Source organism: Phalacrocorax carbo, chromosome 11, assembly GCF_963921805.1.
Source record: "Phalacrocorax carbo chromosome 11, bPhaCar2.1, whole genome shotgun sequence".
In the NCBI taxonomy this organism is placed as follows: Eukaryota; Metazoa; Chordata; class Aves; order Suliformes; family Phalacrocoracidae; genus Phalacrocorax; species Phalacrocorax carbo.
In genome coordinates, this window is record NC_087523.1 from 8,787,814 (window position 1) to 8,804,168 (window position 16,355).

Below are 16,355 nucleotides of genomic sequence, written 5' to 3' on the forward strand. Positions count from 1 at the left end.
AGCAGCTCTGTAGTTTTCCACCTCTGGGAGGGAACAGAAAGGAAATGGAGATTTTGGCAGAAGGAAGGGAAAACATTTGGGACACCAAGTTGCCACAAGAGCATACCTGAATCTCACTTGAAACAACCTTTATTGTAGCCAGCTCCTCCTGGTACACTAATGCTTGGCTCTTTTTATATAGTTGTCTAAAGCCTCTTTTTTTTAATGCCACAGGCACTGTTCAAAAGATGTAGCCTAGTACCCATCCCAGTATAGCCAGGTGATCTGTCTCACACTTCAGTAACCTGGAAGGAAAAACTGCACATAGAGGTGAGACTTGAAATCCTCATACCAAAGATTACCTTTTGGAAAGGATATTAAATATTAACTACAATTACCTGGTAGTTTTATGACTGTCAAAAGTTATGGAGTCATTCTGGGTCTTGTTAGATTGCAGGCTTAGACATTGAAAAGCAGCTTCCTGTGATGGATGTTTCCTTATGCCAGTTAATAAGCTTTGAGTATTTTACCCATTAATCTGAGTGAACATCCCCTTATTCATCCCCAACGTTGACAGAAAGTAATGGTTTGCCCAGCAAAAAATATTTTGGGTAAAGTTAGAGTAAGCACACAGATGAGACACAGGTAATGGCAGCAGCAGCTTCAGAAGCCCCTGTCCATCCCACACCCACGGATTCAAGGAACCTGCCGGTCCTTCCGCTCGCATAGACAATTTGCAGCCAAAGTCTCAGCCAAACTGCTTACGAACAATATAAAAATTGAGAGCTATCAACTGGTCAAACTAATGTGATCTGCATCCAAGTAGCGAAGGCCTCATTAACAAGAAAGGAAACAAGTTGGCTGGAGTTGTGCAGTTTTATTTGAACAAAAACCAGTGTCGGTATTTTTAATAAAGTCTACATTACACTAAATGCATGTACATTTGTAAGAAGATATCTAGTTGTAAAGAAGGTGCAAGATAATATGTACAATCATAGTTAAGTTAAAAAATTCACATTTTACATAGATTTACTTGACAGTCCTATGCTTTCATGGTATATAAATGGTAACCAAAAGTAACAAAAAAAACCCACAAGGAATTTCAGCTGGAGGACTGTATGATGCACTCATTTTTCAAATAAACTAGTTCACACAATTTTTAGTTATCATAAATCAAATTCTTTATATAATTTTTAGAATTTTCAGAATCAACATATTCAAGGAGTATACTGATGTAAACATTTTTCCAGTGGTGCCATTTCCTTCCATTAAAAAAATCTCTATTTTCTGCTGCAGTTTGCTCTTCAGCTTTTACAAATGAGAATAATTACACAGGATGTTTTTTAATACATGGTAAAAATTATCAAACAGCAAGGGAGATATGTTCAAAAAACACTTTGAAGCTTTTCAGTCCACTTTCACAACACTGTAAATCTTACTTACAAACCAGAAGCAGGCAAAAAATCCAATAGTCCCTAAAATGAGAAAGTGAAAATGGTTAGTTTATCTTCCAGTTTGCTCAGAGATAAAAATCTAACAAGTACTTCCCAGCAGGACAGAATATAACCTTGTAATCCAGCTAACTATCCAGAATAACAGCACTTGTTAAATTTAACAACACACATTCGTCCCTAGGCTAAGTTATTGATTTAGATCAAAGATGACTTTTAGGACCAGGCTGCTTGACGTACATTTAAACCACTGAAGGTGATGCTACCATCGCCACTAGAGGCACACAGCACCATTTAAGAAACTGACTTTTATACACACACAAAGTCAACACCTACCTGGGTCTTTTAGGTCTACAATAGTTCACAGCCATCTGTGAATGATGACACAAAAAAAGGCCCTGGAAAAAGTCACCTGGCCCGGTTTTCTGTTTATTGTGCTCTACTTATACTCAAGAACAGGGAGCTTCTTACTCTGGATATCCTGCTACTTCCTTTTGCTAAAGCAATGCTCCAAGTGCTATAGCAGTGGGATGCAAGCATCAAATGAAAGTAGCAGTGATGCAAACCAAAACACATAATTTTGTGTAACATGTGTTCAAGCTGCAGATTTTCTTGTCACAGGTTACTACAGCTAATTAAAACATACACTAGTTTGGACAACAGAACAAATTCACGAACAAATAAATCCAAAGGCTTTGGTTTTAAGGCTAAATAGATATATCTATCTGGATATAGAAAGGCTAACAGAGATACCATTTCAACTGCTAAAAAGGCCCTTGAGCCACAGCTGATGGGAGGCTAGGAGAAAGTACCAGTACATGCTTGCCCTGTTCTATACCCCTTCCTGGGAGTACTGCTGCTAGGGTGCTTGGGTAGCAGGCCTGTGGTTTGGTTTGATACAGCCTTCCTTGATTTCCTACCAATCCAGTTCATTAGTCATCCAACAACAGCAGGAGAAAAAACCCCACAACTACCTTCTGGAGGGACTTTGGGCCACCTGTCAAGTGCGTGGCTCAAGTTAGCACAGTGCAGAATCAGATGATGGAAAGAGGAGATGACACTGAATGAGATTAGCCTATACCAATTTTCTATTTTTAAGCTGAAGAGCAAGCCTGTAATTTGCACCCCACAATCACTATTGTGGGGCAACTGCAAAGACATTGCCTATCACATTTATTTTAAAATTACTTTAAGAACTTAGTATGCAAGGAGACATTGAGCACCGTACAATTAAGTCTTAAGCCTCTAAGGGAAGCAAGGCAGTGTTCCTCATGCTTTTACCTAGGGGTAAACTGCCACACAGATGTCAAGCCTTACCAGCTAAAAACAGGGAAGGTCTGTTTCAGCTGAATTCACTTTCAAAGACAAGATACATGCCAGCCCTGTGGCAGCCCTTACCAGCTACACTATAGGCACTTGCATGGTCATGCACTCAGCTCCTCCTGTTTTACATTCATCCTTTTCTGTTTGTACAGCCAATACTTATTATCAGCTCCAACTTTTTTTTTCACTTTTTCATTGTGACTGGTTTACTAACTAGGAGGTTCTTTATTAAGTGCTTGTCTTTTCTACATTCATTACATCTCTGTCTTTCAGACCACATCTCCGCATTTGATAAGTGAGGAACCTGTCTTTGGATGCTTATTATCTATATGCCAATTCTTGTATTCTTTGTGCTTGCAGTTAAAGGCTTTTTGACAGCCTGCTATTATATGCCACAGATTACCCTTTCCCTCCAAGTTTGCAGTTATCATCCTCTGAAACAGTAGGAGACGGCAGATTTACTGCCGTTGATAGGAGATCAGACACCAACCACAGAAGGAATTTAATTCCTTTGTAGGCTTGACATCGCTAAGTCTTTGCAGTTTATGGTCAATTCTCACTCCTTCCTACTGTGTCCAATACTCCAATATCAGCACTGTTACTCTAAGCCTTACTGTCATGATTTTTTCCTAATAATGGTTCTCAGCATCTGCTCTCCTGTTTTATAATATAGTCCACTTTCAGCCTTTTATGGCTTTGAAAGAAATGTTTCTTCCAAATGTTTAACATATGAGATATCTTAGATATCTTAGAAATTTTTCTGCTGTTCTAGAACAAAAATTGCAATATCATAACAAAAATGTGTAACTTTAACAGAAGAATGAGATTTTCCACAGAGTTTTCTGAGCATCCGTAACTTAATATGGGAACGCACTCTAAATCCACAGTATTTTCCTCCAATCCTTGTCACTCTGAATCTTTCCGATACACCAGCTTTCTATAAAACATGGCCTCATTCATAGCAGAATCTGAAGACTTCATACTGTGAACAAGCATTTCATCTATAAACAGATTTTCACAGGTTTCAGTAACATTGATTTTCAACTTCCCTCCTAAAAAACAGTCTGTTTAGCAAATCAATGACAAGTACCCCTGCTCCTTTTTTAAACTTTATCAGAAATTTTGCCGATGTAGTGGAACTAGAGTAGGACTATGTTTCCTAACACAAGCAGTAAGCAGTAACGTTTGTCAGATGCCAGATTTGAATCATGAACTTAGAAGCTCAGGAGAGAAAGGCTAGACTCATCACCAAGATGCAGCCTTATGTAGCCAGTACCCCCTGGTCAGTGGGGGTTTCCTTTTGTTGTTACCTCCACATTGATAATTAGGGCTTACCAGTATTATAGTTTTTTCTTCCCTCCCATGAACAAATGTATCCTACAAATTCCAGGTGTGGATAGCTCTGTGGACCAGAAACTTCAAAAAGAGCATCAAACTAAGGACCCCAAAAGTACCTCTCCTAAACAGTACACTTGACGCTCAAAGATCAGAATGGTTTAAAGGTGCTGGCAGAATCACAACTACGTTGAAAATCGACCTCAAAAAATCCAACTGCAGATTTAGAAGTGAGAACTGAGCAAAACCACCACGCATTTTTAGTACTTTTTTTAAAAAAAAAAAGTAACATGGGCCAAACAGTCTAGGAACTTCCAAAAAGGTCAGGTGAGCACAGAGTTGTGTTAATATTACAACATCAGTATTAATAGATAGAAATGAATGTAAGTTAAAGCGGTTTATAAATAATGTTTCTTTAAGTTATACAGCTGCTTTACCTACAGGATTGCTTATGGTACTACAGCAAAAAGCGTAACTTTTTTTTTTTTTTTTAAGAACTTGAACAGTACAGTGCCTGGTTCCATTGAAATTCAGTGGTTTTTTCCGCCTCAGACCCAGGGGTGCTTGTGATTCCATGAACCACTACAAGGTTCACAAAAGGTAATTCAGACAAAAAAGCTTCCAACTTTCTATACAGGAGTAAATACCACAATCAGAAAGGGATCTGCAAATGCATAATGATTGGGGAAGAATAACTCTGAACTAGTTTGGCTTGTTTGAAAATTCTAGCCAGAATGTTTTCTCTACATTTTAGCCCATTTCACAAATTTGCCACTTGTTCCAAATTTTAGCACTTTATACAAAAAAGCATCAACATACTGGATCTTTAGGTCAGCGCTGACTAGTATAACAGGTTCTCATATTCCCCTTTTAACTAAGGCCAATCTTAAAATACAGATAAGGGCAAGATCAGTTTCCTACAACTGTTGCTCTACCCAGAATTGCTGTTACGAGCTGCACTAGTTAAAAATACAACCCTGCCATGTCAAGTAGCATGCTTGAAATGTGTTTTCTTGAAAAGCACACTCAGCTCTTCAATCCTGAGCATTTTCCCAAGCACATCTTGCACCAAAACTGGAATCACCCCTTAAAATGTGCCTCTCATTATGACAGTAAGACTATTTAGGTAAGCTTTAGATAAGACCAGCCAAGGATCTGGCTTATATTTGTTTACTTCAAAACACACTCAAACTGAAACGAAAGTTTTGAAGCACTATCAACATAGAGCATACCTCGTCAGCTTACTGCTTTGCTGACAGCCATCAACGAACACATAACAGAAAACAGATACCCAAAGGTGTTTTTTTTAAAGCTGTTGAAAAAATTCTAGTAGTAAGTACTTAATAAACCTCCCCGAATAAAACCAAAACAATGCCCCCACAAACCCCCAAACAAATAGACAAAAAAAACCCACTAGCTGAAAGAGACCTCTAAAATTATTTTCTGATTGGCCTAAACTGCTTTTCATCGTAAAGTTTTTACAGCTTTCATATGCACATCTCTATCAAACGACATAGCACAAGGATACCATGCCTGCCACCAAGTCCTGCAACAAGCCCATACAATCTGTTTTAATCTAATATTAAAAATAAGTTTTGTGGCTAATGGTTACCTTAACCAATCCTAAACACTCACCAGCCTAAATTACATTAAAAAGCATGTGAACAATGTATGTTTAAGAACTTACTTTTGCAGGGTAGACCTTTATTTCTCCTGGAGTGAGTGTCCTGCCTTTCTAGATAACCCCTACTAGTCTCGGGAACTGATGCCACCCTAGTGCACGGCAGCCCACTGTACATCACTCATTATCCTAGGGACATACAGCTAAAAAAATAATTTTTGGGGAGCCATTTAAAATTCAAGAACCCAGTTGTGAAGATGCCTCAAGTTAATTCTCTAGCCAAGAAGCAAAATACGTCCAATGCATCTACTTATACCTACTAGGGAGACACTGACACCTCAGGTTTTTTTATCTTTTTGTCCTCCAGTTTCTGTACTGCTGAATACTCTGGTCTGTAATATATACCACCACTCAGCAGCAGTTTTCTTTTACACATAAAGAAGATCACAAGCTAGCATCTAACTGGGTAAAGGAAAGTTATTAGAAAGCTAATTTAAAAAAAAAATTAAAAACAAGGATTATTGCACAGAATAATGCCAAAATACATTAAGCAGACTGTTCTGCTTTATTAGTTTCTTCTAGCTTTATTGTTTAATGAAGAAAAAAGAATTCAAAGCACGAACAGATTGTAAGAAAGCAAATAGAAAAGCACTCTGCACTTGGCTGATACTTCTTATGTACCTTAAAAGCTCTCTGTATCATACTGGTTTCAATCACCGCACAGTGGTGGGTGCTTCAGAATCTCAGATTCTAAACACAATCTACCCAGAAGATCAAAACTCAATTTTGAAAATGGCATTAACTCACAAGTGAAAATGATGTTCAAAAATAGAGGTCACTGTAAAGCAACATGCTTTGACAGTGTTCAGCATTTTTTCGTCTCCGAGCATAAAATGCATGTAATCATGTAGCTATCCCCTTTCAACCACACTCACTATTTCTTTAAAGATTAGCTGCACTTTGTACATTAAAATGAAATTGCCTTGTTTGCGTGTGCACATTAATTGTTAGATTTCACTGGACAGACTGTATTATTGTCATCGTTGCCATACAAGCCTTCAGTTCCCATTTACGTATTCATTACGATCCCTTTTGTAATGTCCACAGTGGCACAACACACCACCACATAGGAGGTATCAATGCCGCCCTCTATATTCTGTCATGGTTGCGGAGACCTAATATGCAAGAATAGAGAAAACCAAAACACCTAGTGCTAACTTAAGTGGAACAGATGAAGGTCCCATTTTGGGAACATACATACAGGAATAACGCTGTTGTTGTGTATAATGTGCAAATCTACATTAGTAAACTCCCTCACCTCCATAAACTTGTTAAGGACTGAACCCTTATTTTCCAAAGCAAATGCTGTTAAGGAATATTTTACACCTAACTTTGCTTACATTCCAGCCCCCAAAAAATCAGTTATCAAGCTAAAGAAATTTATCATAGTGTTTTACATAGCAAGGATTTATTACACACTCCATATACCTTCTACCTATTCTATTCAACTTTATATACCTCTTCAACTTTAAAAGTGCCCATGTAGCTAGCAGGTTTCTTCATGAACTACAAGTAGAGCATAGCCACTATTATCATGCTTCTATTAATAAAAAAATAAAGAAAAAGAAAAAAAGAAAAAAGGCACTGCAAAACTAACCACAGCGGTTTATTATTGTACTTTTGGGGCCTCACTGGCCTCCACATCAAGAACTCCAGGATCAGCACATCTGAAGCTTTTAATACCATTTCAGCAGCTGCCATGACAATTTCAATTATCGTTTTATATATGAAAGGGATATTTTTAATTCCACCAATTTGCATCTTGTAAGTGAAATTGAAATTGGCAGAATAGCAACTAACCTATGCTAAAACCCAGACACACATTAACATATTGCTTTAGTTTAAAAGTAATTAAAACATTTTACACTACAGTTTATTTCAGTTTATATATATAAAAATAAAATAGAGGACATCTGGAGCGTGTCCATTTTGCCAGCATTTAAGCAGGGATTTAACTGGCAATATGCCAATTCATGTTTGCCTTCTAATAATTAGAGACTTAAATCCTCCCCATCCTTCCCTTCCTCCCCATCCTTCCCTTCAAAACTTTTTTTTACTTTCTTTTGAAGAGACACAGGTCTAAATAACAAAATCTAGCAAGTCCCACTTATTGTTATTAAATATAATTTCTACAGAGTACCTGCTTTGTTTAAACCCATACAGTAATTTTATCCAGTGTTATTACGACCAGTGCTTTTTTTTGCCTCATACTCAAATCAGTGTTAAAGTCAATAAAGCTGAACAAGGTCCTTCTCACTGCTGAACTCACAAACTTGAAGTCTGATGCTAAGACTTACTTTAATTACTTATTTTAGCCACTCTTTTTTTAACTGCATCAAGGGAGTTAAATGGTGCATCTCAAAGCCAAAACAAAGTAACTACAGCAGGTTTCAATAATCAGGTAGATGATGTTAAGAAGTAACAATCCAAACCATCATGCCATCCACAAAGAGATCCTCTATGACAAATCTTAGGAATGAATGTAAAGCTTGGTGTACGGGGACAACGCATTATATATGAACTAGCATTTTCTCTAGTTCTACCACTACAGTACTTCATGATGCACTGTATGCACAGCAATACATAAAAGATCTGACTTCATGTGTTAAAACCACATATACAACAGCAGCAGTATGATGAACACCAATACAAAATGCTCCTGGCTATTTTTAAGGGCCAGTGCTCTCTGAAGAGCTTCTAATTTAATCTAACACATGGTAAATCCAGCACGGATTTCACATCAAATCAACTTGAAATTATAGTTTGATCCAAGTGATTATGAACATCAGAGTAATTCTGTAGAAGACATTTAATCTGCATGAGTAACAGCAGAAAATATGGAGAGCCATATTTCAAACAGGTTCCTCCAGTTCAGGTACACTCCTGCTATTAAGAAGTGGTGCTTCATGAGCAGTTAAGACCACCTCTAACAGTACTAGAATCCTGTATCATCAACATTCAGGTTTTTTCCCCCAGCAGCAGCCTGTTTCACTTGCTAATAGTGAAAGCTGGAAACATCTTTTATTCTCCATATTGCAGAATGCAATATCTCTAACTACAGAACTTCTAGAGCCAGTTAAAAAAATCCAGATTCAAGTTAACCCTGATATCAGAGTGAACATGAACAGCATTTTGAAAATATAATGGTTTAAACTCACTGCTAATATGATATGCAATATTAAAGACTATCTTACTGTGATGTGTGCTGTCACAAACCATAAAAGTAACACTGCCTAAAGAGTCGTAAATTGCATTTGATGTTTTGGATAGTCTGAATTTCACCTAATGTTTCTCATTTAAAAAAAAAAACAGAAACCCCTGCATTTGTTTTAGTTTGAACACTGTACTTACCTGTAAAAAGGAAAAAAATCAAGACCATGATCATTGTGTAACCAAAGTATAAAATGGTGCTCGCAGTTCCCGTTATCTGGAGTTTAGAGAAGAAGTAATGAACTGCGTAGATAAAGAGATAAACTGCTGTAAAGCTGCTCGTCAAAAATGATCGCCACCACCAATGATAATCCTGAAAGAAATGATAAATTATTCAGTAAGAGATATCATGTAGAAATCAGAATATAAATAAGCCCAGCAAAAAAATAACGTCTTATGAAATATATTTAATTCTTCAAAATTCATCTCAAAGAAAGAAAAATTCTAATATAGCATGTAGCTACTTTTTTCTTTCTCAAAGTCAGCTGTATTGCTTCCACTATGGACATGAAGTTATTCTAAGATCAAGGCTGTTTATTTTTGCTTATCTGCTGCAAACAGTGGATTCTCAAGCAAAAGGCACTTTTCAGAAGAGTGGCTAAGACAGGCATGTTAAGACCTGACAATAAAATCCATTCAGTGTCCAGCACATGACAGCGTATGCAAATACCTCAACCCTATTTCTAACACCTTCCAGCTACAAGTGGTATCTACATCAGAACTGTACTTTTTACCTCTGCACACAGATGGAAGTAGCACAGCAAAACTGTAGCCTCAGAACACGTAATTAGTAGAATTATAAAAACTAGGAACAGGAATCCAAACATGTAATACATCTGATGAGACCTAAAATAAAAAAATAAAAACAAGTCTAATTTTTTATTAGAGTTCTGAGTTAATTTATAGTGTTACATTCCCAGATACACTAAGCTAAACAAAAAAAACCCCAAACTCAAAAAACCCACACTACTGGGATAACTTTGTCTATACCACTATTGGCTGATTCATAAGAAGTTTTTTTTACCTGAATGTACTTTGTAAGTATACATTCGTTTAACCTAGCAGTAATAAAACCACTGCTTTACAGAGCAATGCTTAGAGTCTTCAGTTATACTCCCCCTGAAACTGGCATCTATAAACTTCCACAGAGAACAGTTATAGACAACTTTCACCAGGGGCGTTTATCACTTCACGTCTCCTTGTTGAGAAGACCTTTAGCCTCCCTGACTCTTGCATCATGTGTACTCTTCCCTAGTTACAATACCCATTTCCTTCCTCCTACTGTAGCTAAGTTTTCCACATGTCTCTGCACCTCCTCACTACCTCAGTCAGATGGTGGCCCTCCACTCCCACTTTATCCCCATACCAAGTCTGACTCCAAGGGCTAACCAAACACAACACCACTCACAAAAGTAAATGCAAGGGAAATACATCTGTTTACTCTTAATCTGGTGGCTTTCAGATAAGGGAAGTAACCAAATCAACTTTATTGAGTGATGGTGACAATTACTGCAGTATAGGATTTGACAGGGGGAGTATTAGTTGCACATTCCCTCCATGCTTCCCTTCTATTGGATAAATAATGAGAAGCAACTTGGGAATTTGGTAATTTTGACTACAGAAGTCCAGAGTATGTATACCTGTTTGTCAGCTGATTATATTTTCCAGCATAGCCATATTACACAGTTTCTACTTCTGTTGAGGACTAATGTGAAAGGGTAATACCTCTAATATATTTGCATTTAAGAATAGATTTAGAAAAAACTGTTCCCTAAGAGATTTCAGCATAAACAGAGGACTCCTTAAAAACCTTGCACTTTCAGGTTAGTATTTTACATTGAACAACAATATGCTAAACATTTCATATTTACATTGTGAAAGTGATGGAAGATTGCACTGATTTAATTTTCTATGCACCTGCTTGACCAGGTTTTGACAAGATTTAGGAGTGGTGTGGATGTTTCACAGGGGGTGGAGTCTTTGTTTTATAGAACACGGAATCCCAAGATCTTGACCTGATTATGACTCAACAGCTGAAACTGCTAGATTATACTAGTTTCATAAATCATAATATAGTTCCACAGTGTGTTAGGCTCCACCTAACCACAACAGCATGAAACCATGCTAGTGCTGTTCAGAGGGTGAAAGATAAAACAAGGCAACAACTCCATTTTCACACTTTGCAGTTGCCAATTAGAACAACTAATTTTATAAGTTCTAAGCACAGGAATAAATATGCAGATTCTGGAAATTCCACAAAAGTCTGCAAGGCATCAAAAATTCTAAAAATTCATTGATTCCCTATATTCACTGGTTTGGGATGTTCAAACTCACTATGCATTTATTATCAAACCAACATAACTAGAACAAGAAAAAAGTTATACTCACCAAATGCTATTCAGAATGAAAAATAGTTGAATAAAAATACAGCCAAAGGGCAAGATACCACCCATTACTATACCAGGCAATGGCTTTGTGAAAAAGGATTGTTCGGGAATTTGTCGAGGAATCTGGTTTGTACGAACTGGATGTTCAATAGGCTTCGAAAGAAATCAATTAGAAGATAAGTTGTTGCATCATAAATAAGATTACTTTCCCCTAATGTTAGCATCTAAAAAGTTGGTAAATGTAACTTTATTTTAATGCATAAGCCATCACAAGTTACCAAACCAAAACTACAGACTTGATATTCAACATTAGGAAAGAAACACATAAGGTTTAGACATTCCAACTATTGGCCAGTAAGCAGGTCAGAACACAAAGGCAAGAAACCTGTCCAGTCCTAATAAAAAACCCAAACTTCTTGTTAGTTGTCTGGCGTTATCTCAAACTAGCAAGGTACAAATTGGAGTACTTCTGAAGTACTACTTCAGAAATGGAACTGCAGAGGTATTACTGAAGTACAAAAGCCAAGCAAGACCTCCAAGAGCACTATAAAATTCTGATTCTAGTGAATGAACAGAAAAAAGTTTAGTGTGACATTACAAGCATACACTCAGTTTCACAATCATGGCAAAGTGAAACATCATTTTACAATCATAGGGCCATAGATGCTTCAATCCAACCAGTTCTTGTATGCTTAGGGATTCAATGGCTCAACTACAGAGACCAGGCATATTTCAAAACTGTATTCAGAGAGCCCTACCTTCTCTTTGAAGCCAAAATATGCACCAACAAAGGTTAGCGGAACTGAAATTCCAAACCACATAGCTAGGATAGCAACCAAAGTGCCAAAAGGGATGGCAGCTGAGGATCCTTTCACCCACAGAATAAGATTCATAATGAAGAAATCAGCAAAGACAATCCTGAAAAAAGGTGAGAAAATATATTAAAATAGTCAGGAAAGAGTAAGCGTCACTGGTAAAGCCACTATCTAAATAAAGAATCCATTGTAAACATTCCATTGTAAAATCTATACAAAGAATGCTAAAAAAAAAAAATAAACCCCCCTTTTATCTGAATCACCTTTCCTATTATTCCCAGTCATTTGATTCCTTTTGTTTATGACCTTTACAATCAGTAAATTCCCTCCAAAAAAAACCCACAGTGATAGGACAATCTCATATATAGGAAGCCACACATCACACTCACAGCAAACATACACCCTGCTGCAGCATGTGTCACAGCAACATGGTAGCAGAAGGATGGATTAAAGAGGGCTCTTCCCTAAACAAGAATTTTGTATTCTCATGGAGTTACACAGTTAAATAGCTCACACCTTTGGAGAATTTAAATAAAGACTGTATCAGTCATGACACGTCCCCAGACCTGTTCTTCCCTCCCCAGTGAAGTGCATCTGCCTCATTTTCTAAACATCCTGGGAAAACACTAGAAAAAGACTCCAAGACACATGATGATGATTTCAAACCCATCCCATTCTGAAAGCAAAGCAAAATGTACTGCAAGGGAACTCAATACGAAAGACTGGTTGAAGTGCCATTACTCATGAATTCAGAGATGCATCACAGAAAATTCAGCCTCAGAAAGGGCCCCTGTGAAGTTCACCATTGCCTGTGTTTTGTTTAAAAAGTGTTTCTGAGAAAGAATTTGCACTGCCCCAAAGCGGACATGTATCCTCCACGGTATTTAATTAAAAAAGGAAGGGGTAGAGATTAGAGCAATAGAAATGCTCCTTCTTTCCTAGGAGAGGCTTTGCACTTACCAAACTGTTTGGGGGAATAGACTTGTTAAATAAGCACACCTAAGCAACCTCTGGTGGAAGCATCTTGCTGAACCAAAAATAAAAATCACATCCATTTTAGGAATCTTGCTAATCTTTATCATCTGCCTACGATCATAACAGACCCCACTTACCGCCTCCAAAGTTCGAAAAAAATACTGCAAATATGAACTCCCATCCATCTACTGAGACCTTAGGCTGTTTATGATATTATGCAAATTCACTGAACTAGCATGGCATAATCAAGACATCTGTTCCTATTCTACCATTCCCAATCATTTTACTTCCTCTGTGAAACTTAATTTATCTGGGAGTTTAAATGATCAGCACGATATTTCTTCCACTGATAAATATTTTCTTCTCCCTCAAGATCATATCTAAACAACAGCAGGGAGACCGAAGCACATTTTATTTAGAAATAAGATTTCCTTACAGAAATACTACACTCAGTTGCTATCGAATGCATTACATTTCATTTGATGAAATTCTACTACACTCAAAACCGAGTCATGTTTTATTCATTCAGGGCTTTTTTGGGGAGAGATACCTTAAGAAATTATTTACAACCTTTCCTCAACTTTTGCCAAGGACATGTATCAAAGGGTAGCTTCATCTACCCAAAGTTGCAATCAAGAAATATGGAAGACTTGAAGAAATTAGTTTCCGTTCCCTTTCTTCACTGACCTAATTCTCATGAAAGGTCTTAAAAGCTATGAGAAAATGAAAGGTAGGAGAGCTATCGCCCTTCCCAAGCACAACAGTATTGGCCATGGTATGATACATGCCACAGCCATATCTGAAACAGGACACTACCTACCTTTATATAAAAAGATAACCAGTTTAAAAGAATCTCTGCATTATTCTCACACAGAAGCCCCTAAACTTCTACTGTTTAGTATAGCAGTACCTAGCTATTTACTTTAAAAAAAATATATACTTCAATTTCTCATGTCCTTTTCAATAAAAAGTTACAAGAAAACATTGATATTGTAACTAAGGTAATGGAGATTCTGCCTAAAGGGTTGTCTCTCCCTACTTCGAGAACAGCGCTACAGACACTCCAAAGCTACCACAAAACCACGCACATCCTAACAGAGTGACCATACCTATTAACTGTTACGGCAGGATTACCTGGAACATACAGAGTTAAGTGGTACCAAATTGGAATTCCCCCATCACTATGCCTAATGTTTTGGTGCAGTGATGCTCAAAGGCTGTGACATTACCTTGCAAGAGTGACATCATCCCTCCCACCCCCACAGCTGATTTCAAAACAAGATGCCAAGAAGCTGGTTCTAGAACGCTAGGCTCCAGCTCCACAGAATTCACTCTTCTTAATATTCACAGATAGGTAACATACAAAGGGAGCAGCAATTTGGAGAACAATAAAGAAAATAATCCCCCACACAAGTACCATAACAACAATTCACTTTTTCCCCTCTTCCTTCCCAACTCAGATTCATTTATACTTACAAATAAAGGAGAGAAAAAGGGGGAACAATACTAACCCAGGGCAAAGCAGAGCTGTAAGCAAAACATTTGTCTTCCACTTCTCGCCTCTAAATGCTGAGGGGAAAAAAGTAAAAACAATTTCAAGTACAGAACTTTTCCCAAATGTTTTGCAGTATGGCAGCAAGAAGCAGATTTGTTGTCTGAGACACCAGCTCTAGTCTGAGGTTTATATTAAGCCCAGGAATTCTGAATTTAACCTGCTGTGTCACATTAAACAAATGTGTGTACTTACTCTTGTACATTCTAGCAGACACGTAACCAGCTGGAGTTCCCAGTAAAACCCACAATACAACTGCACAGGTCATCAAAGCACCACGGTTGGCAGGAGAAAGAAAACCAAGGCAAGCTAGGACTAAAGAGGCAAAAAGATTTCATTATTTGTGGACACAAGTCAAAATTCTCCTGTACCACATATCACTGTACAGGTTTATCCCATTCACTACCAGATATTTAAATGAAGACTGTGTGCGTAAGCTCCTGTATATTGCCATCACATGACCATACCCCTAACTTCACTGTTTCATTCATAATAAAGCACTATTTTCACCTTGTCTTTTAAATAGAAAGTTTCTCATAGGGGAAAGACTGAAAAAATAAAATGCACAGAGGTGAACAATGAACCTGAACCAAATTTCAGCTTGAAGAAGTCTGCTTCCAAAATCCTACAGTCCTCCTGCAATCAGACACAGTCAATACTTGTGCATGCTGAGTAACAAGTGAAGTTTAATATGTGGCATAGAGGACACCTGAGAACAGTAAGTCTGGAGAAGCCAAAACCTTTGAAGAGCTAAGGGCTTCTCTTTGTTGGGGCAGGGCAGGGGGAACTATTGGGGGGATTTTTAGGATTTGGTTTTGGTGGTTTTTTGGGGGTGGGGTATGTTTTTTTTAAGGTAGAAATAAGCATGAAGACAGAAGACTCTAAAGGTACAAGTCACTTGCTTGAAATTCCACAAAAGGCTCTCAGAACTAATTGTAGAGGCCAGCCCAGAGATATTCTCAGAAAAGAAGTTTGTCAGCAATCTTTAGTGGGAAGCTTTGTTTTTAAACAGAAGAAGAAATTGGTGGTGGTGTGGGGTGGAATCCTTTCTATACTACACTGGTTGCACAGGAAACTATTGCAGTTAAGTAAGTTACAAAGAGTTGTGATAAACACTGAAAGACAAGCCTACCAAGAAAATTCTATTAATCTTATAGCATCACATAATGAATAGAAAAAAAGCAGCTCCTCTACGAAGGACTGAAAAACTCTGAAAAAAACCCTGGAGACCACAATTTGAAAAATTCTTCTTTTGTAATAAGTATTAATATAGTTCCCAACTCTACTGTGTGGTAAGAAAAGGAATGGTCATATACTTTATAGAGAACATATAATAAAACACTAACTTGTGACAGGTTACATCATCACATGTATACATAGCTATTTATTGTAGGCTCTCATATTATCTCAATATTGTGTCAGGATTATTTCATTCACATGAATTTTTGCTCTTATTTCTGCATGGCTGCAGGCTGTTGCATCAAACGTATTAGATAGGAAGTGTTCCGAGAACATTAAAGCTTTGATTACATGTCTTTGAACTTGCATTACTGGATCCTTGGATAATTTACACCATGACAAACTGGTTTTGTTTTTTTAAAAAGAAACTTGTAACAAGGAAACATCATTTCTGCAATCATGAGGAAT

At 37.4% G+C, this 16,355-nt stretch overlaps 1 protein-coding gene across 2 annotated transcripts in view; it reads right to left on the reverse strand.

Annotated features, from left to right (window-relative positions):
• Positions 1 to 841: 841 nt before the first annotated feature.
• The window catches only part of LOC104050958 (transmembrane 9 superfamily member 2), a 32,477-nt gene continuing 16,963 nt past the window's right edge, over positions 842 to 16,355 (reverse strand). For both annotated transcript variants that reach the window (XM_064462935.1, XM_064462934.1), the window contains 7 exons: positions 14,904 to 15,023; positions 14,668 to 14,725; positions 12,125 to 12,284; positions 11,368 to 11,519; positions 9,714 to 9,825; positions 9,121 to 9,292; positions 842 to 1,454 (listed from right to left, as the gene is read on the reverse strand). In XM_064462935.1, coding sequence (XP_064319005.1) covers positions 1,387 to 1,454; positions 9,121 to 9,292; positions 9,714 to 9,825; positions 11,368 to 11,519; positions 12,125 to 12,284; positions 14,668 to 14,725; positions 14,904 to 15,023 — 842 coding nt within the window. In that variant the 3' untranslated portion in view covers positions 842 to 1,386. The remainder of the gene's footprint in view (positions 1,455 to 9,120; positions 9,293 to 9,713; positions 9,826 to 11,367; positions 11,520 to 12,124; positions 12,285 to 14,667; positions 14,726 to 14,903; positions 15,024 to 16,355) is intronic.